Source organism: Amphiura filiformis, chromosome 8 (assembly GCF_039555335.1).
Source record: "Amphiura filiformis chromosome 8, Afil_fr2py, whole genome shotgun sequence".
Taxonomy (NCBI): domain Eukaryota; kingdom Metazoa; phylum Echinodermata; class Ophiuroidea; order Amphilepidida; family Amphiuridae; genus Amphiura; species Amphiura filiformis.
Window position 1 is genome coordinate 27,647,804 of NC_092635.1, and position 24,229 is coordinate 27,672,032.

Consider the following 24,229-nt stretch of genomic DNA (forward strand, 5'->3'; position numbering starts at 1 on the left):
TTCTCATTACCTTGTTCGAGCTAATTAGCTGCTGCCCCTACCCACACCATTTCTCTAATAAACCACCCCTGGACTTCCCTTCACCTGCAGCAGTCGAAATGTCCCCTTTCCATGCACATGAAGCATGATAGATAATGAAAATCAAACTACAGAAAAACAATATGGACATAGAGTTGCATTGGCATTTTGCAGTGGCGTAGATTTCTTTTTGACATTGGGGGGATGGGGTTGGAAAAAATTCCTTGAAGTATAGTGAATCCAGCACCTTTTGACAACATAAAAAGTTTATGGTACAAATGCCATTTTGATGCCCCCCCGATCTCGCCTATGGCATTTTGATTTGTTCTGTATTATATGTTGCTATGTCATACATTGCACCATTTGTTTGTATGGGACAATAAATTGCAACATTGGTTTGTAAGACACAAAAAGTTGCTATTCAAAACAGCATTATAATGATAACACCCCCTTAATATGATTTACATGTACTTCAGCACTTAAGGGGGTACTACACCCCTGGCCAATTTTGTGCCTATTTTTGCATTTTTCTCAAATATTATAGCGCATTGGTGGTAAGTAAGATATGTATATTATAGGGGGAAGGACTACAACTACTGCACTGAAAATTCAGCAACTCAAGGCAAGTAGTTATTGATTTATTGATCAAATATTGGTTTTCCCTCATTTTTGACTGTAACTCCACAACTGTTGTCTGTGCTGAAATAAAATATCCAGTGCAGTAGTTGTAGTCCTTGCCCCTATAATATCCATATCTTACTTGTCACCAATGCACTATAATTTTTGAGAAGAATACAAAAATAGGCACAAAATTGGGCAGGGGTGTAGTACCCCCGTAACACACTCTAATAATAGTACATTTGCAGTAATCTATAACAACCTTATGTCATAGATAGTGTTTTCTTTACATCTTTTAAAGCCTAAAATATACACAAATGATTTCCTTTCATTTCATTGGTTCTTGACCGTGTTCTACGAGGCAATAGAGTACAGCTGGGTGCGTATTGAATTGTATGTATCATTAACGTTGCGCATAACTGTAACATGGTAAAGGTGCTACATGGTATTTTGCGTTCACACATGAAGGACTCAATTCCATGTACGTTAGTGACTTGTATTGAACTATAAAAATTGCCACAAAAAGTTGACGTAAATTACATCCAAACATGATTTTACAGTTGATCTGTTTAAGAATGACAATGAAAGTATTGTTTTGAGACCAAGCCATGTATCTAGCCCCTGATAGAACACGAGATGCCATCATTTTTACATTTAACATAATGGTATCTCCTGTGTTCTATCAGGAGATAGATACACGGCTGGGTCGCAACACAATGCTTTTATTCTCTAAATACATAACAAAATGCTCACATATTAGGGGTGGCCGTGGCAGCCCTGGCAGCTAGTATGATACCTTAGGTTCATGATTATGTTTAATATTATCGTTTTGTCCCGATTTCTACATACTTTAACAAAATATGTATGATTTGCATATGGCTAGGTGGGTGAACAGGGGTTGTCTACACACTTACAATGTATTTGCACACATCACTGTCTTTAATATGTGACACAATCTGCTCCATGGGGGCCAAAGCAGGCATTGTTGAAAATTTAGTTACTGTAATTATTACCTGATACAAACATTAGGCTATCATATACTGAAAACTCCTAAGGGCTAGCATACTTAGTTCTAAAGTTATGAAGTTTTATGATGTCTATTTTCTTATGTATGTTATTGGTTTTTTACTCCATATATTTGCCTTTATCCCAATTTCAAATTTGCTGCCTTTGGCCCTCATGGACCAGATCATGTCACATTATAAGCTCAAGCCATGATACTTTTATTTAAAAGTGGTTATCATCCTTTCATCCTCTTGATGTTGAATTGAGTGGAACAGTTCCATCACAATGCATTTACCATTTCACAAAAAGGCATGGATGTAATGTTGTGCAGTTGCAACAGGGGCATAGACTGTTCTACCATTAAATAACATAAAGATGATTGATATCGTGATGCATGACAACTTCTATATTTCACCAGATTTTTCTGTCCTTCTATATTTTCATTCAGGACTTTGTACACTACAAATACCTCATTTGGATCACAAATGGTCCAATGGGTAAAGGCTAAAATGTTCCTTGCCTACAGAGTCACAATTGTTCAGATCACCTAAGCTTTCCTGTCTGTTTAATCATAAGATAATCATACAGAAGTGCCACTTTCTTCTTCTTCTTCTGTAGCTTCCTCAGCTTTCTCAACATCTTTACTCTGCCAGAAGCTCAAGATCTTTCTTACTGTCTTCCATGCTTGGCTTGGTGGTGTCTGAAAGAAAACAAATAAACCAATATGATTATTACTATAATTTCCACACTATTTGTAAATTATGAATGTAGTAAGTGTGTATTAGTCATTTCAGTTTATTGCAACTGAAATAAAGAAATTGTCGCTCAAGGTCGAGTTACAACAACATTTACAAAGAATACATGGAGAAAATGACACTTTCTACCTCCTATCTCTATCTGTCTTGGTTCCCAACTTCTCTCTCCCTCTCTCTTGTACCCTCTCTCCCTCCCTCCTACCCTTTCTTTCACCTCACATTCTCCTTCCACTCATCCTCCCTCCCCTCTCTCTCCCTTCTTCCATCCTCTATCCCACCATCCTCCCCTCCCACCCTATTTCCCTCCTCCTTCCCACTCTGTTTCCCCTCCTCCCCTCCCATCCTCTCTTTCACTAATCACATCCCTTCCCTTTTTACAGTATTTCCTAAGTTTTAATTGTGTATATGTGATGCGATCAAGCAAAATCAGTTGGAACTTGGAAATATTGATTTTGAGATATAGCCAAACAAAGGAAATATTTCCCTTTCTTTCCTATTGTTTTGGAAACTCTTTAATTACTCATGTCGTTGGAACTGGTTGTTCAATTTTAATGGGGTTTTCTGCACATTGCAGCTTTGTAAATGCTTTTTACTATCCAATAAGAAATTGAAAATTTAATATTTCCGAGTTCCAACTGATTTTGCTTGATCGCATTACATATAGCATAGCATTCAGCTTTTGGTCAAGTCACGAGGGTTTGACAAGCACCATAAGAAACAACAAGGATGGTACACATACTGTTGATTTATCCATCAAACTGTGGTCACCGGGGTGTCTGTCAGGATCTGCCTTCCTGAGTAATACAATCAATAACTGCTCCCATCCTAGCTCATGTGATTTGCCTTTTGTGGGCGTGGCCGGTGCATCCTCATCACTAATTGGTTCCTTTGTAAGCAAACAAAATAGAGTTACAAGTAACTACATTGTATCAATAAAATATTGTCAGGCATGAGACTGCACTTTCCTAAAGAAAATACTGAAAAAAATGAAAATGTGTGTGAAATTGGGCAAAAAGTACCAAAAACAGGCTGAAATTAAATAAAGTTACGGAAATTTTAACTACAAAAAAATGAATTCAGCTTAAAAACTTAAAATTCTCACGCCTGTATTGTTCAATTAGGTTATTAGCATTACATTCCAAGTCAAATTATGAATTTTCATATTATAATTTTACATCAGTTATAACACTCAAGTTTATAAGTCCCAGTCACACCTGTTTTTGAAAGTTCATTTATGAAAGAGCCGTTAAAAACAGTATTAGCAATAAATGAAGAGATCAGATGCAAAGAGTATCTGGAGTCAAATCCACACAATGTTTCTGGAGCCAAATTCTTGTATAATATTGTAAAAGCTATACTTGAAAATGGAAAAGAAACAAAATATGGACAAACAAATTATGTGGGCGGGATGAGAATTTTATGTGGCCATACCTTAGTTGGATGAGTGACAGATGGTTGTATCCATGAACACCAACTTCTGTGTTCTGTGACTGGATTGAAAGGAGACTTAGAGGTGTCTTTCTGCAAAATTGAAAATGTTAAAACATGTATGTCAGGCATAGAATATAATTAAATTGCATCACAGCCATGGTATGATGGATGGTAGACGACAACAGCAATACTTGGAGCAGTGTATCTAACATCAATTATGTATCTTTCAGGGATGAAAACAAGCAATGACATTATTTCCTGAAACTGCTTTAATATTTCTTGAAAATGTATATTTCCCTATACTTTGTACAGGGAAGATCCAAGCAAAATTTCCTGAAATCAGGAAATTTCCTGAAGATCTACATCCCTGATCTTTAAATAAACATAATTTTTCACCAAATTGTACCTTAATCACTTGCAGCACATTAATGCTTGGTTGTATTTGAACCAAGTGGTTATGGCAAAGGTCTGCTGAGGTTTTGGGATCGATTCCAGGGCGGGATCACTTTTTCTGCTTGTCTCCTTTATTATTTGTGGCGGTGAACCTGGTGAAAAATTATGTTTATTTATATAAGTCCAGTCGATCATGCAACTGTTTGTCCATGTTATATATCTCTATTTTTAAAGAGTGCGGACCCTGAAGCGCATTATACGTATAAATGCTTGGTTGTACAGGGCTGCCAACTCTTCAGCATTTGGTCACTTTCTCACGCCAAGGTAGTATAATCTCACTCCTAGGTAGTAAATCTCACGCAAAACGCTGAAAAATGAGTAAAATCTCACGCATCATCAAAATAATTTGTTGTCCCTACCAACATCCCCCTTCAGATTCTCGAACGCCATGGCTCAAATAATCATGGGTCAAAAGACAAATCCCAGTACGGCTCTGTCTCACGCCAAGCAATTCCAAAAAGTTGACAGCCCTGGTTGTATTGAATTGTATTGTATCAACTGGAAGTAGCATATCACAAACAAAGCACTGTATTATGATCTCCCTATGCTTTCACAGAAGATTAGAGAAAGGAGGACACACTTTGCTAGGCATTCTGTGAAACAGGACACATGTTTGAATGTACAGAATTTGGGAACAGCCATGCAGAACAAGATGTATGGCATGCTGTTATGGTTCGAGAAATATACGCGCCATAAGTAGGAAAGTAAATTTCATTCAAATGACAGGCACTTGGTAAAATTTCTAGCTAAGCATACAATACAGCACCAACAAAAAAAGCTTCCTTTACACCAATATACACATAAAACACTGAACTAGCCAGCTGGCATTGTTCCAAAAAATTATGTCACTATAAAAAATCAAAGCAAACATATTTTACCTTGATGCGTTTTGCCTGTGGTTCTTCAGGTACTTGTTGATCATCATCATCCTCAGTGGTACTATCTGGTGGAGATTCCCCTAACGTCTGGAAATTCCATGTTCCTGCATGTCTTCTACAGAAATGACATACCAACATAGGGCATGCTGTTCCATTCGTGGAAGGACTACATCATCATACAAAGAAATGAAAATATTATAATTTCAGTGATCTTTTCAATACAAATGTTGTTCAAGGGTTCAAATTTGTTACATATTATTAAAGCCTTCATGTACAATTTCCATTCAAAATTTCTTTATTCAAAATACTGAAATAATATTTGTAATAACTGACGGGAAGGGCTGTCTATTTCAGGTTGATATAACAAGGTAAAGTGAAAGAAACCCACTGGTTATTTTGGCCATTTAACACGCAGTTCTATGGGAGGACATATTATCATAATTTTTAAATTATGATATGTCCAACTTTGCTCTGTTGACCTACAAAGACAACAAATTTGGCGATTCCATTTAGGTGCAAGTTGGGACATGTGTAAACATTACAAATATGCAAAAAATCAGGTTTGAAAAAAATTAACCAATTTCATATTATAAGATCGTACATTATGGCTTTAACCCTGTGTGCACTCCTGATTTCTTACAGTGCCCCTGATTGGTTAATTACATGATGTAATCATCTATTTAAAACCAATCAGAATAGAGCTTTTTGATCTCTCAACAATTTAATCCTTCACCTTATTGACTATTCTTACCATATCTCTGATTGGCTTAATACATGACAGCCCTCTTTGTTACCAGTCAAAATACATCTTAGAGACAGAGGCTGATAATTTGGTAGGAAGTGGTGGAAAGTTTCTGCCCAAAATTAAACTAGATTTCTGAAAATCTATCTCTTTGATTCTCAATCTCACTGAATTGATGCTGTTTTAAAAGCGTATTGGTGTACCATATTAGGTAGAACCTGTTGTTGATTTGCAAGTCTAAAGTCTTACAAAGTGTCACATAATGAGGACCAGTGTAACATTAACATTTTGCAACAAACTTACCAAGTAGGGTCGGTCTAAAAAAGGCTAAATTGTCATAAAAAATCGTAGAAAACTTGAAAAGAAAATTTTGGAATTTTTGAAATTATCAATCCGCTTCAGCTAAAAAACAACTATTTCCAATTCCATACACGTAAAAGACCCTGCAAAATCTGGGTTGGTTAGTCCTGTTTTATTATATCGCCTATGGCTCTTTGTCCCTTGGTAACAGGTTTTACTTCCCAAACATAAGTTTAATACCTTTTCTGCCAGCCCAATAATGCCAGCAGACAAGATGTCCTCCAGACTTCTTCACTTTGTTCCTTCTCCTGCTCAGGATCACTGCCATCTTTAACTAAACCTTGTAATGACTGCCATAATGTATCTGGGTCACAGTTCTCCTGAAAAAAATCAAGATGAAATGTAACAAATAGTGTTATAGCATGATATGAAATTGAGTTTCAAATTCTTTTGAAATGGTATTATGTATAAACTCCTGTCAATTACTTTCCTGCCCCCTTTCCCAGCATAAGCCAGTATCATTTCAATACACTTTGGTGGGTGGAAGAGGGATAATAGGTGTGAAGGGCCTTATCTATGAGCACAGCACAATGGCATCGGTGGAGTAGGCATCATTAAATTATGACCATCCACCACGAAATGGTAGTAAAGTCAGCTCTAGACCATTTTCTGTTTATTTTTGAAGTTATGGTTCATCAAAGGTCAAATTCTTAATATATTTTACATAGAAATCCATATACTGTTTTTGATTGTATCTCAAAATGGAAAATGCCGACTTTAGGACCAGTTTGTGGTGGATGGGCACAATTATGATCATGAGTAGAATCATAGAACAATCCAGCTGAGCGATATAGCACCTAGAAACTGCTCCCATAACACACATTTCTCTTTCATACTCCTTAGACCACTACACTCCCAATTCAACAAATGTAAAACCAACTTCTTACCCCTTTCACCGAGCTTAGGTCTAGCTTTGGTAGACGTGTTTCCAATCCATTCATTGATGCTACCCTGCTGCAGTAGGTCTCTGCCACCTCCTTCCCATCAGCCAATGGTATGTCAAGAAAAGACTCTGGAAACAGCCAAAATAATACATGAGCCTGATAAAGTCAGAGATACTTCTTACAAACTCATGACAAGATGAAGTTAAAAGCATATTATTGCTAACTTTGGTGAGGCCATTTTTTAAATATTTTTATAGACCTCCTACTTCAGTATCCTACAATAATGCCCAACTCCTTTTTAAGGTTATTGAGTAAATAAAATTTAATACTGGTGATATAAACATTTATTCACCATTATTTAGATATGAGCACATGATCATGAAATGTGAGTGGTTACATGAACAGACTGTAGTAAGAACCACCCAATTTGGAAGGAATTGAGCTAGTTCAGGATTGTTTGATTACTTCAACAAATACATAGACCTATGGTAATGGAGAGTTGACTTGCACAAAAATCTAATTTGACTGGAAAAATGAGTGTTCACAAGGTCAAGGGGCAAAAGCACTAAATATCGTAGTGGATACCGGCTGCGCCGGCATCCACTACTCAAAATATTGGACCTGCCTGTCGCTCTATCACACGGTAGAGGATAGGCAAAATAAAAATTCCTATCGTTTATTCTCTAAATCCATCCTCTTCCCCACCCATTAATGTTGGATGCCAATAGGTGCACTGTAGGATTCAATATTGAATTCAGACAAGCTGATTTACATTATTACCCCATTAAAAATGTCCCAACATTTTTGATGAGCATTGAAGGTATACTGACCTGATGAGGGACTTGCAGGCCATGGACAGATTTTGGAATGAGCAGACACCAAGGAATCCTGTAAAGTCTGACATGCTTCCTCATCTGAATAAAATAACATTGAAATGAAAATACACATTATTTAGCTTGGCAAATAATATTCTTTACCAAGCTGGGATTTTCACTATGGCTACATATTATCCAGCCATTTTAGGCATACAGCAGGAGTTGGATTACATCACACAGCAAGAATTGTTTTGATGTTTCTCATAAGACACTTGCAAGAATCACTTTTATACTTGACATTATAGCAGCTGTCTAAACTTTCAGAGTGAAAAAATAAATCAACATTGGTTTCATGGAAATGGGAATGAATTACATGTGAGAATTAAACATCCCACTATGCATGGCACCTGGTGTGAGAACCTGAAAATAGATTATGTCTTAAACCTTTTTTAACTTGACATTTCAACGTTAAAACATTTTGTATTTGCTGTATGCTGGTCAACTTATACCACACACTAGATATTGTGTTTCAGCCAGAACTGGACACAACTCTTAACAATGTCATTGTTCTCTGCAAGGTCTTCAGCTTTGCCTTCTTGTTCCGATAGAGGGCATGTACAATTCAATAGGTGTTGACTGAGCTACACTACATGTAACTTGAAAGTTTGCATTTTAGATATAATGTAACGAAAATGGATTTTCGCTCATTCTCTAAAAATTGGTTATTTGAGCTTGTGTGAGGCTTATGGTCTTATTTTTGTATTGTTACACGTACCTATCTCTCTTGGACTAGTTGTCATGATTTTTATAACCAAATTTGATCAATTTTGATTCGTCCTCGATTTCGATGTTCTGGTCATGCATTTTTATGAGCTTACTGAATGAAGAGTATTGTATTACTCACCAGTCACTGATTTTGGTCGCCAGATTTTCATGACCCAAATTCTTTTATTGTGCAAATTAATAAAAGTTTATTGTAAAGCACAGGTGGAAATACTATCAAAATTACTTTTATTGAAATCTGAATTGAATTTCAGCTCAAATTAATTGATTTAAAATGATTTGTTTCGTGCATATTTTCGATCTGGGAAAGTTTTGATTTGTTTACTAGTTGCCAGTACTTTGTCGATTTTGGGTGTAATTCTCTGAATCTAGTAAAGATTCTGTCAAATTTGCGGCCCTGGCAACTCGCTTTTTATTCTGGAGATCGACCCCGTCTGGGGATGTCTATGGTCGGATTCTCGCTTGTCTGGGTTTGCGCCGCGTTTGTTTTTCATGTTTTTCAGTCAATCAGAAACCTTTTCGGTGAGCGAGTTCTCGTGAGCAGAATGTGCTGTTTCTTGCTCACGAGAAAAGACGATAAATTGCTCGCGAGCAAGGAAAGTGATTTTTCTGCTCACTCAACTCTCGTTTTGTGCGTGTTTTCGCGATAAATTGCTCACTATAAAAGCGGCTGCTCGCCAAAATTGCTCACTTTTTGGTTTGACGCTGCCAGGGGCAGTCACGCCCTGGTCAGCTCTGTCACAGCAGATTTGAAATGAGACTCATCGGGCATTGGAAGTGATTGCCACTCACTGCCGTAGCCTCGCTTTCCTTGACATTGGTTCACTAAATTTCAGCTTCGATGTGGAAGACATTTAACGCAATTTATGGGAACTTTCAGCCAAAAATGATGGTCAAAATGTAGCAGACGACATGCAGCCATGTCATTGTCAGCAGTGTAAAGTGGGTTGTCATCATCGAGCCTTTTTCAAGGCTAGCCTAGCTTTCTCGGCTTCGTAGTTTAATAATTTTTGGTTCCCATGAATGCTTAATTGTCTCCCTCGAAGGTAGGCCTATAGAACTGCACCATTTTCCGCATCTTTACAGTCACAAATCGTCATAAATCGGTAAGCTTAGGTGGCCTAGGCTGCTGCCTTGCGACTTTTAGCGCCTGTAGGTGGCCTGGAAAGTTTAAGCTTACCTAGGCTCTTGGGTAGGTATGTTCATAAAATTTTGAAGTTCAATATTTTTAGTTGAAAGTTCTTTCATTTGAAAGAGAATCAAATTACCTAAACAATAAGGGGCCAATCATGTTTCTAGTGCATATACTTTTGAAGTTACAGACAAAAATAGTGTCACCAAATTGTCCAAAATTTTGTGTGTGAAATTGTGACAGCAGGCACATGTACAATGTACACTACTGTATGTGACCCCAGATGACCTCCTATTCTTTACTGTAATTAAAGCTGTTTTGGATGGTCTTGATTTACACACAAATTGCTTTTGCGCTTTAACGAGCGTCCACTTGGTGGAACATAGATTGCACTATGTGATAGCTTATGAATCCATTATTATGCCAGTACCAACATAAGTCAACATCACTTAGGTTTTGGTTGTCAAAATTAATTTTTAGTAATTTTTTCCATTGAGCCCCACAGTAAAGCCATTTTTGGACCGTACAGGCACATTCCACTTCCCTATGGACGAATAGCGCCACCTATAGTGTGTGATGTGAGCCTGACTATCTTGGGCCTTCTACTTCTCTTGGATATCATGGTTCAACGTGACTGATAAAGCTTCATTTTAATCATCTTTAATTACGATAGAATATAAAAGGGGAAGTTCCTAGTCTTCAAGAAAGGCTAAGCTTAGCCTTGCATTATGATGTGCATGCATGCCATGCAGATGGTGGCTCGAATTTAGGTGTTATGGATTAAAGGCACACTCGTCTTTTATGAATTAAAAGGAACTTCCAGTTTATTCTATCAATTGTGCAGTGCTATCTTAAGCAGAATCAAGGAAAGTACGTGGAAAATCTGCCAGTGACAAAATTAATTAAATAGGCTGAAGCCTATTATTTTCTGAATTTATTTATTGATTTTTATATCACAAAGAAATTTGACTTCTGATTGGCCTAAATTGCTCAATTGCCAAACTGATAGACAAGCTGGCATCAGTCGAAAGCTCCCGCCATGAGTAATATTTTTAAGAACCAGTGAAATTAGCAATAAGAGTAGTTCACCATTTTAGATGGCATTTCGTACAGTTTGTCTTTTTGTCCAGTCGCTCCAGGTTCCGGATTCTCAGTATTCACCACAGCATGCCCAGCCGCTTACAAAAATTTTTGGTGGCAGCTTGTGTGGATGAACTTTGCTTCTTAGGAGAGTTGACCTTCTTCATCGATGATAGACCTACGAGTACTGAGAGCGTCCGAACAGACTGGACATGAATGTCGACATTCCATGGTAAGCTTATTACCTGTGGCTTCGCAGCTCTATTTAGCCTATGGTGGTGTGTATACTGTTTCTTCGCCGCTACGGTTCTACGCTACCCATGCCATGTCTACGCTACCAAAACTATGGTGATGTTTGTGATGTCAGAACTGAGTCTGAAATGCTTCAAAGCCTTTTGAGCATGTAAGTGCCTGTTTTCCTTGATGTAATTATATGGCCTACAAATGCAGCTTCAGAATTGAGTAGTACCAAATGACCAGTCTATCACCTTTTAATATGCAATGATGTAATTGCAAGTATTTACAACTGCATAAATGTTCTTCATGTTAACTTTTATCAAAGTTTTTATACTTTTAGTGTTGCCAGATGGCCTACAGTCACAGCCTCATCTTACATTATCTGGTGGTATAGCAATCCTAAGGTTGGTAGACAACCCAACTCCGAAATTAGATAGAAAATACTGTGGATGGTGATCCAGGCGCTGTAACAGGGACTACAGGCACAGCAGCAGGGGCTCAAGGCGCTGTAGCAGGGGCTGCAGGTGCAGTAGCAGGGGCTGCAGACGCTGTAGCAGGGGTTGCAGCAATGGATACATACAGTAGTAGACGCCACTGCCCATTGAACTGGAAGTAGTCGCAAGGCCACGTAGTAACCACCCGCCGTTCCCAGAGAAGGTGCTCGATAAAGGAGTGAGGAAGAGGGAGATATAGCGCCATGCCTGGAAGATGTATTTTTACATGGGAATTTGTTGGAAAGGACCGGTCCGCTTTTACTTCACTGTAGCCAGGACGAGCAGGGTAAGCTCAGCAGCTAGTGGAGGTTTTGTTGATATTTTGATACCTCACTGTAGCCAGGACGAGCAAGGTAAGCTCAGCAGCCAGTGGAGGTTTTTGATCGCAATGGTTGAGTAAGCGCCATTGTTTTGATCTGGTACTACGCCTTGAGACGACTACTACAAAATGGGTGGAACCTTAGGATGATTGCAGGGAGATAGTGAGAGTGTGTGAGACTCTTATCATTCTACTTTATTTACATAAACCGAGAGAGGTAAGATGTGGCTGTATCAGCTGTGCTGTACTAATAATTGTACAGTGCTGCTGACTGGAAGTTAAGAATTGAGTGGCTACCAACCAACAACTGTTTACACCAATTTTGAAAATTGGCATCTTTATTAATTTCTTCAAATAGATCTCACCTGGGGTGATGAATAATAACCACCTTTCACCTGTATGACCTACTGGTGTTGCTGGTACCACTTCATCAGGGGTCATACCATGTATTCTGGGATGTTGACATTGATGCTTGCAGTACTGATCACACTGTAAAATTCATTTTCAATATTTCCTACCTACCTTTCAGGGAGAGATGGTTTGGCTACACTCAACCTTGCCAACCTTGATGATCAACTTTATTTGATAGAGAAGAGAAGTCTTACATGTACCGTCAATTTTACAAAATAACTGCAAAATGTCATGTTTTATGGTATTTAATTGTTCAACCAACTTTAATCATTCTGATGATTTGGTACTACACATTGTACATGTACAACAATACATGTATGATGCTATCAACTTGACTGTGTTGATGTGAATTACAGAATGTACCATTGCTTCGCTTGTGTAAACAACCATCTTTACTAGTTGTATCTTTTCAGTAATGGTTCATCAGTCAGCATGTGGTGACGGTGGTTCTTCAGTCTTCGATGGTTCTTGTATTCAACCTGGAGATGGCACGCACCTGGGACATGTTGCAATGAGAAGTTTGACACTGGTATTATTTATTCTCTACCTTGGGCTCTATGTGGGATGTCATGTGAGTGATGGTCTGAACCTGTTCTGATGAGAGCCCTGTGCTAGCTACATGGTGTGATGGGATGACTGCGCTACCGAGTGTGTATGGTGAAACTTTGATGGTTCTTCCAACAATACCAGTGTTAAATCTTTTCAAAGCAACATTTCCCAACTTGAGTCTTGACAGGGTGACTCCCACTTTGATCTGGTACCTGATTCAGCATGATGTCAGATGACAGGCTACCTGTGTGATGGTGTACCAAGCTGATGAACATCTGTGAGACTGATAACCTGCAGAAGAAGACTATACGAAGATTCAGTTAATTTAGCATGTAAAATTTGTAAATTCACACATCAAAAATCTAGCAAATAATTTTGAACACAAATTGTAATTGATAAATAATTTATCTTTGAATTTTGAAAATTGGATTTTTGGAAAATGAAATTTATATGAATTTTGGTTATTTTGGAAAAGCTCAGAAAGTGAAATACTATTATTTCTAATATCAAAATTGTGTAATGAATGGAAACATGCCAAGATTTTATTTTATTTTGGATAATTGGAAATTTGAAAATTGATTGAAATTTTGTAACTTGAAATTTTGGAAAATAAAAATAACCTTTGTTTACATTTTGATAATTTTGAAATAGATTTCTGAAAATAGTTTTGAATTTGATATGTTTTGAAAACTTTTGATTATATTTCTGGAATAACTTTTTAAACTCAACTTCAGTTAAATTTGAAATAAATTTGCAAAATTTAAATGATAAAAATAATAATAATAAAATTATCTTGAAAATTCAAAACAAAATTAAACCAAATAGTAGAGTAAGATTTTATAATGTATTGTGTGCTCAATGTTGACAGAAATCGTCTTGCAAGGTCTTCCTGGCATGCATGGTGCTAAGTTTTCTTTAAAATGCTTCTTAAAGCAAGGTGCTGGAGACCTGGTGGATATGTTCACGTGTCACAAGACTAATAATTTTTGGCAATGATGAGTGCACTAAAATGACTAGGTATGGCATTGGTTGATCTAACCAGTTTAAATCCTGTGCATTTTTTTTAATGAAATTTTGGCTTTTATTCAAATTTTTGGCAAACTTTGATTCTCTTTTGAATGTTTTGAATTTTAATAATAGTTCACAATTTAGATTGTTCACTTAATTCAGAAATTAAATTAAATTTCGAGGACGAAATTCTTTTCAGAGGTGGGGGTAGTGTAACGAAAATGGATTTTCGCTCATTCTCTAAAAATTGGTTATTTGAGCTTGTGTGAGGCTTATGGTCTTATTTTTGTATTGTTACACGTACCTATCTCTCTTGGACTAGTTGTCATGATTTTTATAACCAAATTTGATCAATTTTGATTCGTCCTCGATTTCGATGTTCTGGTCATGCATTTTTATAAGCTTACTGAATGAAGAGTATTGTATTACTCACCAGTCACTGATTTTGGTCGCCAGATTTTCATGACCCAAATTCTTTTATTGTGCAAATTAATAAAAGTTTATTGTAAAGCACAGGTGGAAATACTATCAAAATTACTTTTATTGAAATCTGAATTGAATTTCAGCTCAAATTAATTGATTTAAAATGATTTGTTTCGTGCATATTTTCGATCTGGGAAAGTTTTGATTTGTTTACTAGTTGCCAGTACTTTGTCGATTTTGGGTGTAATTCTCTGAATCTAGTAAAGATTCTGTCAAATTTGACCCTGGCAACTCGCTTTTTATTCTGGAGATCGACCCGCCTGGGGATGTCTATGGTCGGATTCTCGCTTGTCTGGGTTTGCGCCGCGTTTGTTTTTTCATGTTTTTCAGTCACTCAGAATCCTTTTCGGTGAGCGAGTTCTCGTGAGCAGAATGTGCTGTTTCTTGCTCACGAGAAAAGATTTATAAATTGCTCGCGAAAGCAAGGAAAGTGATTTTTCTGCTCACTCAACGCTCGTTTTGTGCGTGTTTTCGCGATAAATTGCTCACTATAAAAGCGGCTGCTCGCCAAAATTGCTCACTTTTTGGTTTGACGCTGCCAGGGGCAGTCACGCCCCTGGTCAGCTCTGTCACAGCAGATTTGAAATGAGACTCATCGGGCATTGGAAGTGATTGCCACTCACTGCCGTAGCCTCGCTTTCCTTGACATTGGTTCACTAAATTTCAGCTTCGATGTGGAAGACATTTAACGCAATTTATGGGAACTTTCAGCAAAAAATGATGGTCAAAATGTAGCAGACGACATGCAGCCATGTCATTGTCAGCAGTGTAAAGTGGGTTGTCATCATCGAGCCTTTTTCAAGGCTAGCCTAGCTTTCTCGGCTTCAGTAGTTTAATAATTTTTTGGTTCCCATGAATGCTTAATTGTCTCCCTCGAAGGTAGGCCTATAGAACTGCACCATTTTCCGCATCTTTACAGTCACAAATCGTCATAAATCGGTAAGCTTAGGTGGCCTAGGCTGCTGCCTTGCGACTTTTAGCGCCTGTAGGTGGCCTGGAAAGTTTAAGCTTACCTAGGCTCTTGGGCCTTCTACTTCTCTTGGATATCATGGTTCAACGTGACTGATAAAGCTTCATTTTAATCATCTTTAATTACGATAGAATATAAAAGGGGAAGTTCCTAGTCTTCAAGAAAGGCTAAGCTTAGCCTTGCATTATGATGTGCATGCATGCCATGCAGATGGTGGCTCGAATTTAGGTGTTATGGATTAAAGGCACACTCGTCGTTTTATGAATTAAAAAGGAACTTCCAGTTTATTCTATCAATTGTGCAGTTCTATCTTAAGCAGAATCAAGGAAAGTACGTGGAAAATCTGCCAGTGACAAAATTAATTAAATAGGCTGAAGCCTATTATTTTCTGAATTTATTTATTGATTTTTATATCACAAAGAAATTTGACTTCTGATTGGCCTAAATTGCTCAATTGCCAAACTGATAGACAAGCTGGCATCAGTCGAAAGCTCCCGCCATGAGTAATATTTTTAAGAACCAGTGAAATTAGCAATAAGAGTAGTTCACCATTTTAGATGGCATTTCGTACAGTTTGTCTTTTTGTCCAGTCGTTCCAGGTTCCGGATTCTCAGTATTCACCACCGCGGCCCAGCCGCGTTACAATAATGTTACATTGAACAAACAAGTACAACAAATATATAAAATATACAATATAGCCTATATACTAGTAAAATGTTGTGGTATATAAATATGCTTACATTTCTTGGTTTGCCACTGTGCTGGTAACCCTGCATAGAGTATCTCTTTACAGCTGACACATTTCAGAGAATCTGATTCGATGTTTTCCCAACCATAACGAGCACAAACTAGAGGAGAGAGACGTGATGGCTTGGCAAACCAAGTGAAGATGTGAGAGAAAATGTTGTCAAGGAAAAGCTTGCTGCCATTCTTCAAACATTTATGTCAAATTACCACTTTGTACACAGAACAGGTGCATTATACAGTCTGGATGATTGCACTTGCGTCCAGTGATCATGAATCGTGGCAGATTTTGAATCTCTGCTCACTATTAAAGTTTGAATATAAAATCTGTTCCAACTGACCAGCAGGGAACCAAAGAATGGATCCAAAAGGATACAACAGTCAGTGTCACACTAGCAATGGATAAAATTAAAAACAAGGAAAATATGACACAACATCCAATGGAGGGAGTAACACAAAACATATAAACAAAGCTAACTTTGCTTATATGTTTTGTGTTATTCCCCCATTGGATGTTGTGTCATATTTTCCTGTCGGTTTATATAAGCGGAAAAAATAAGACTCATAACACTGTGTATTGATATAGAATGGCATGCATGCAGTTGGGCGCAATACTTACGCTAGTTGTGCGTTGCGTAATACGTCACTGGCGCACGCTTACGTAAATTTACACGAGCGTGAGTTGGGACTTTATTGACACGTGCAGTACGGTAACAAAAGCCGTATAATTTATGCCTTATATAAGCCAAAACAAAATTTAGTCGCCAGGCTGCAAGGGGTACAAAATTTCATTTTGATGGGACTGAAAGGTGTTTTTTTTCCAAAGGGTGCTAAAAAAACATGGAAGCTTATTCTGGGTCCAACTAATTATTTGGATAAAATTAGGGTCTTAGAAACTGAAGGTGACAGTAGGGTATGGAAATGGGAGGCGAGCATCAAGATTTGACATCTCCCAGACATATTTTGTATTCAGTTTTACAGCAAAACAGAACAAATTACTACTACGGCCATGTGTTGAAAATACCAATAAAATATAGAAATGAGCTCATGGGGAATAAACACAGGCTTTGCCGTTTGAAATTTGCAGGGGAGCTTTTAATCGCTCTCCTTGAGTGTTACAGGAGAGCACTAGGAGAGCATTTTTACTGTACTGTATATGTGGTTATTATTGTTACACCAAAGGTAGGCGAGCAATAAAAAGCTCTCCTCAGCTTTATTGATGGGGAGCAATCGCTCTAACTCTCCTCAAACGGCAAAGCCTGCAAACAGCACTACTTATTCTCAGACAAACAAATACACAAAGCCTTATACACAACACTCAAGAATCAAACATGACCACCTCAAGAATGACTGAAAGGATATTTTGAAAGTTTCCACTCTGTGAAAGAAGTCGTCCTGACTGAGTGGTCTGAAGGATCTCCTGCCAGGTGTTACACCTGCTGCATCACTAGGTTGGTGGTCAGCCTTATCGGGTGAATCGCCTGCTTCTTGGTTTGATGAACTTTCTGAAAAACTGTGAACAAAGAAAAACAAGCAAGATATTAATTTCTTGTGTTAACTTAAGGATTAGTACCGGTAGTTTGAAACTAAGAAGCTGGTCACATGTGCATGTTTTTACCAAGTAAAGATGGTTGGACCATGGTACGGGTAGTGTTTGACCGCACGAGACCATGGTCAGACTATAATAGTCAGACCATCTTTCCCAAACTATGCTAATTCGCATCGTTAGTGCCCAAGTTACTATGGTTGGACCATCCGATCATGCATTTCAGCAATACTTTTGAATGGCAGTGTAATTAGCATACATGTGCGTAGTACAGGGATCTATAAGGTGATATTTTATTTTGGGTGGATCACCATATAGGCATTTTACATTGAAAATACATGTCACCCATGCACCACGCAATTGAATAGCAGAGCGATACTGCACAGGTTCGCTGTTTACCAGTTGCTCTCGTCTATGTAATCGGCAATCGTGGAACCTAAACATTGGGAATTGACGAAAATTTTACGGTAAAAGCAGTCATACCTATAGCCAAAATAACAAATTCTCGATCATGAGAGGATGTACCTTCTGCGTCAGCGTAGGCCTACTTTTCATAGAATAACACGATTGTGCGACCTGCATGACCGAACCTTGACCTTGCCTATCAACGACCGTGTGATTGGTCAATTCTCAAAAGCTGTGTTTGCGCCGTAAGCGCTGGTCTTTGCGTAGTACGCTCGACGCAAATAACTGTGCTTACCCAAAGTTTGCTATCATGATCAAGAATTTAATATTTTGGCTATAGAAAGGAATATTTTTTATGAAAGTCGAGAGGCCTCAGACCAAAAAAGCTGAGAATTACTAAAAAAAACTGAAAAACAGCGTAAAAGCAGGATAAAAACGTCAAATATGGGCTGAAAATAAAAGCAAACACGTAAATGTTAGCAATAAAAAAAAGCTGAAATCAGCTTAAAGCCATATTATAACATTTGCTGAGAAGAACGCCCTCAAAAATTTTTTTTAATTCAGGTTTTTACACGATTGTAATGTAATGTACTTTAGTAAACAAAGATTCTCTGCGAAAATCAAGACTACAGGTGCTGTCAATTTAATCTGTGATTTTGAATAAACCGCCGGAACCGTCGTTTTATTATTACGACAGAAATATTAGTCGAACGCGTATGTGTTGTTCATAACACAGTACTACGTACACGGCGTGATGCGGGACATACACGCACGCCAGCCAGCGCCAGAGGATCGTACTGTATTAGTAGTCTAGGAGTAACATGCACTGTTGGCGCTAGTACCCTGATAACACAAAGAGGTTGGCCCGACGTCGGGTATTGGTCGCCATGGACGGTGGCTGAACGTCGGCTCAGATGTCGGCTGCTCATTGGGTATATGTCCTGCCGACGAGGTCGGCCCGACTTCGGTTCGACCACCGGCCGACGTAATGCCGACTGCTTAAAAGCCGGTGCCGACCCTAACCCGACTTCAACAACGTCGTCCGACCTTGAACTACGTTGGACCAACCATTATCCAACGTCGATCCAACGATTGGCAAGTTAGCCCAATGAGACGAAAAATCATGAAAAAAAAAACCAAAAATATTATTTAGTAGCGTATACTCTGCTTACACCGAGTCTTACACTTACCTACTCTCTATTTTACAACGAACACAAATTTCCTAGCTTAATTTACACAAGTCACTTACCTTAATGGACCTACCGGGATTCGAACCAGGGACCTTCGGTTTATAAATCTGGTGCTCTACCGATTGAGCTACCGAGGTTTCTATATTTGATGAAGTGTTTTAAGTTAATATATAAGCAATATTTTGATCAAATTTACTGTAAATATTGATAACATTTACTAAATTTGTTGATATGTTTTCTTTATAAAGTAATATACATGTAAAATTAAAAAATTTGGTCAATGGATGGATTAATAACATTGGCCCAACATCAAAGATTTGATGAATTTCACCAACCTCAACCCGACGTCGCCCCAAAGTCAACCACTTAGTGACGGACCTCGCCCCAAAGCAGCAGGCCGACGTTCACTTAGTGACGTAGGGCCGATGTCCGCCCGACTACTTCAGCAGGACCCCGCTTCTGTCATGGAAACGTTATAGGTCGTAGTGATGTGGTCGGCACCGTTTTTTATTGTCGACATGTCGATATAATTCGTATACCGACGTCGACAGTGTGTCGACATAAAAAAAAATAAATTTTCAAACAATATTTTTGGCCAGAAAATCAAGTTATAGGCCCAAACTGACTTGTTATTCAAGGTTGGAAACCAGAGAAATACTGCTACTCAAAAAAAAAAAAAAATGCCAATTTTTTTTTTTACAAAGTTGGAAAAAGTTGTACATTTTAATTACTTTTGTTTCTATTGAACAGCTAGCAATGCATACTACTGTCTGTTCAATTAGCTTAGATTCTTGAATTTTTAAGATATTTGAAAAAATAGAAAATTGTGGTCAAAGTCATCAAAGAAAAGTGTTAGCACAGCCTTAGACCTAACGTGATTTATACTTTTCAAATTCTAAAGTTCAGTTTAGAACCCCATTTCTTTTCAATTTTGGTCTTTTCCCGCGATATTTTTATAACAAGCCGTGGAACGTCGGGTACCATAAACTTTTTTGAATCAATTCATTTAGAGCAATGGGGACGAATGTCATAATGCGCTGAGATAGTATTTATTCGACCATCCGTATCAGGAAGTATTGTCCATCAAAATATGTATGCCTAATTTGTGTTGAAACCCTACTGTTGAAACATTACGTTATCATTTATGAACTTAGCTGTTCTAAAATATGCCCAGCTTATATATATAAATACATTCCTTGTGTCTTTCTTTCTTTCTTTCTTTCTTTCTTTCTTTCTTTCTTTCTTTCTTTCTTTCTTTCTTTCTTTCTTTCTTTCTTTCTTTCTTTCTTTCTTTCTTTCTTTCTTTCTTTCTTTCTTTCTTTCTTTCTTTCTTTCTTTCTTTCTTTCTTTCTTTCTTTCTTTCTTTCTTTCTTTCTTTCTTTCTTTCTTTCTTTCTTTCTTTCTTTCTTTCTTTCTTTCTTTCTTTCTTTCTTTCTTTCTTTCTTTCTTTCTTTCTTTATTTATTTATTTATTTATTTATTTATTTATTTATTTATTTATTTAATTATTTAATTATTTATTTATTTAACGAATTGGTCTGAGAAGGTGTAGGCCTACTATAATATTACACATTTATTTTCAATTTGTTATTTCGTTTTGTTTGTATGAGAAGGACATTTGGAAACAAAAGAATTTTTGTACCAGAAAATATTATTTAAAACAATCAGGTTACAGAAAACAATTCTTGTAAAGTCACTGTATCTGAAAATGTCAAGCGAAAGCTGATATTCTTGGGAAGGAATGATGGTATTAAACAAAACTCAAGTTACATTGTAAACCCGTTGAAATAAGAACGAAATCCATAATTTTAATGTCATTGTTTAGGAAAAAATAATGCTCAGAACAATGTTATGCATAAAACGTAATCGCGCCATATAGTTTCGTGTAACAAAAACCGGTGGACTATCATCACCTATAGAACCTATCCAATAACCGGAACGATATAACAATTGGAATGGCAGGACAGATTGGTGGACAGATTGTTTTGCCAAATTGGATAGGGTCTATGCCCTAAGTTGAGAATGGACCGTCCCACTCGATTTGTAAAAAGGTCGCGAACCCTTATGGTGGACCCAAGTAACTGCCTAAAATGAGGCAAAATTGAAAAGAAATGGGGTTTTAAATTGAACTTTGGAATTTGAAAAGTATAAACCACGTTAGGTCTAAGGCTGTGCTAGCACTTTTCTTTGATGACTTTGGCCACAATTATATATTTTTTCAAATATCTTAAAAATTCAAGAATCTAAGCTAATTGAACAGACAGTAATTCAATGTGTCCCTGACTGTTTTTTTTTTTTTGTCGACATGATTTTTTGATGTCGACATGTCGGCATACGTGCCGACGTCGACATTATGTCGACATAAGGCATGTCGACCACATCACTAATAGGTCGGCACTCATTCACCGGAATTTCACCGACGTCGCCCCAAAGTCAGCGAGCCGACATTCACTTAGTGACGTAGGGCCGACCTCAACCCGACGTCGCCCCAAAGTCAGCAGGCCGACGTTCACTTAGTGACGTAGGGCCGATGTCCGCCCGACTACTTCAGCAGGACCCCGACCCCTGGCCTTGCCGACTTCGCCGACCAGTCGCCAACCTCGGGCCGACGGCATTGTGTTATCAGGGTAGTAAATTCCAATTTTCTTTGCTTTACCTCACTTGTTCGGCTCAAAATTAAAAGGGGGCATATCTGACAGTAAAAGCTAACATTTTATGGAAAATAAATACTAATCTATTTTTAAAGAAATGTTATAATATAATGGCTTTAAAAGCTGAAATTTCACACCCCTGGGCCTGGCTGGTCGACTTGACAAGATGTAAATGCTATGGAAAGTGCTATGACAAAACGGTTTTCAACTTTGGCTTTCTTCACTCAAGGGCTTTAATTTGATGTATAAAATGATGTAGTTTGATGGCAAATTTGAATTTACTTTTCATGCTTTCATATACATGTATGCATACAATGCATACGGTACCTAAAATAATTATAATGTAGGTATCCCAGGCAAACCTTAGTTAACACATTTACTAGTCAGCGAAATTCGCCGAGACCGGGGCCCAAACACAATGCATATTTACATAGAAATTTGAATTTTTTTCGAGAACAGGTCGGTGAAGGAAACCTACATATATGTTTTCTATACTTCACTTGACCCAAATATTTGATTTTTTATTGTGATAATCAAGTCGCACATGGAATTTTAGAGAGATTTTGATAGCAGTTCCATTAAAAAAAGCTGCTATCGCCATGAGACTAAGATCTAGAAACACCCCTAAATGCCGTTTTGGGGAATTTTGCTAGCAGAATCTTTTTGATGAAAGTCAATCTTCGACAAGATGTAACTTTGTTAATACGGTAAGTGCTATGACAAAAATGTTTTCAGTTTTGGCTTTCTTTACTCAAGGGCTTGTATACCCCCAAAATTCCCTAAAACAGCATTTCGGGGTGTTTCTAGATCTTAGTCTCATGGCGAGCAGCTTTTTTTAATGGAACTGCTATCAAAATCCTCTAAAATTCCATGTGCGACTTGATTATCACCATAAAAATCATATATTTGGGTCAAGTGAAGTATAGAAAACATATTTATGTAGGTTTCCTTCACCCACCTATTCTCGAAAAAATTCAAATTTCTATGTAAATATGCATTGTGTTGGGGCCCCGGTCTCGGCGAATTCGCTGACTAGTAAATGTGTTAACTAAGGTTTGCCTAGGTTACCTAGAGGCAATATCGTGTTTGACGGCCCACTGTTTTGCCGCCAAAATTTGACTCCCTAGCTTACTGAAAATTAATCAATAATATCTGCGAGCTGTATAAACGGATGTTTTTCTGTCGTGCGCGGGAAAATACAAAGACGAGAGATTGCGTAGTTGTGCAAGTGAAATTATATAGGGTCTAACATCATCAAGCTTAATATATAATCAGTGTTTGGCGCCCACCTACACGCAAATAATAGAATTTTCCCATAGGGTGGGCCGTGAAACACGATTATATATATAGGGTCGAACATCATCAAGCTTAATATATAATCGTGTTTGGCGGCCCACCTACACGCAAATAATAGAATATTCCCATAGGGTGGGCCGCCAAACACGATTATATATATATGGGCTTTCCAACAAGCTAAAACTAAAAATAAGTCCCGTCCGGAGGACGAGAAAGAGGGTTTCCTTTGGGGGATAAATTATGCAGCAAAAGCGGGTTTAGAAGATTTTGCGGGCTATAACAAGCTTAAACTAGAAAGAGCGGGAACATTTTGGCGGAGACTTAAGTTTTAAAAAGGCGGAAAATTATAAAACTGAACTTGGATCATCAAGCTTAATATATATCGTGTTTGGCGGCCCACCAACACGCAAATAATATAATTTTCCCATAGGGTGGGCCGCTGAAACACGATTATATATATAGGGTCGAACATCATCAAGCAATATATAATCGTGTTTGGCCCACCTACACGCAAATAATAGAATATTCCCATAGGGTGGGCCGCCAAACACGATTATATATATATAGGCTTTCCAACAAGCTAAAACTAAAAATAAGTCCCGTCCGGAGGACGAAAAGAGGTTTCCTTTGGGGGATAAATTATGCAGCAAAAGCGGGTTTAGAAGATTTTATGGGCTATAACAAGCTTAAACTAGAAAGAGCGGGAACATTTTGGCGGGAGACTTAAGTTTTAAAAAGGCGGAAAATTATAAAACTGAACTTGGATCATCAAGCTTAATATATAATGCGTGTTTGGCGGCCCACCAACACGCAAATAATAGAATTTTCCCATAGGGTGGGCCGCGAAACACGATTATATATATAGGGTCGAACAACATCAAGCTTAATATATAATAGTGTTTGGCGGCCCACCTACACGCAAATAATTGAATATTCCCATAGGGTGGGCCGCCAAACACGATTATATATATAT

General features: G+C 37.8%; 1 protein-coding gene across 1 annotated transcript in view; it reads right to left on the minus strand.

The window, feature by feature from the left end:
* Nucleotides 1–1,099: 1,099 nt before the first annotated feature.
* The window catches only part of LOC140158893 (zinc finger C3HC-type protein 1-like), a 28,308-nt gene continuing 5,178 nt past the window's right edge, over nucleotides 1,100–24,229 (minus strand). The window contains exons 2-10 of the mRNA XM_072182160.1: nucleotides 17,530–17,682; nucleotides 16,166–16,314; nucleotides 7,975–8,058; nucleotides 7,148–7,272; nucleotides 6,441–6,580; nucleotides 5,159–5,324; nucleotides 3,828–3,917; nucleotides 3,136–3,282; nucleotides 1,100–2,341 (exon numbers count right to left, since the gene is read on the minus strand). Coding sequence (XP_072038261.1) covers nucleotides 2,222–2,341; nucleotides 3,136–3,282; nucleotides 3,828–3,917; nucleotides 5,159–5,324; nucleotides 6,441–6,580; nucleotides 7,148–7,272; nucleotides 7,975–8,058; nucleotides 16,166–16,314; nucleotides 17,530–17,682 — 1,174 coding nt within the window. The 3' untranslated portion in view covers nucleotides 1,100–2,221. The remainder of the gene's footprint in view (nucleotides 2,342–3,135; nucleotides 3,283–3,827; nucleotides 3,918–5,158; nucleotides 5,325–6,440; nucleotides 6,581–7,147; nucleotides 7,273–7,974; nucleotides 8,059–16,165; nucleotides 16,315–17,529; nucleotides 17,683–24,229) is intronic.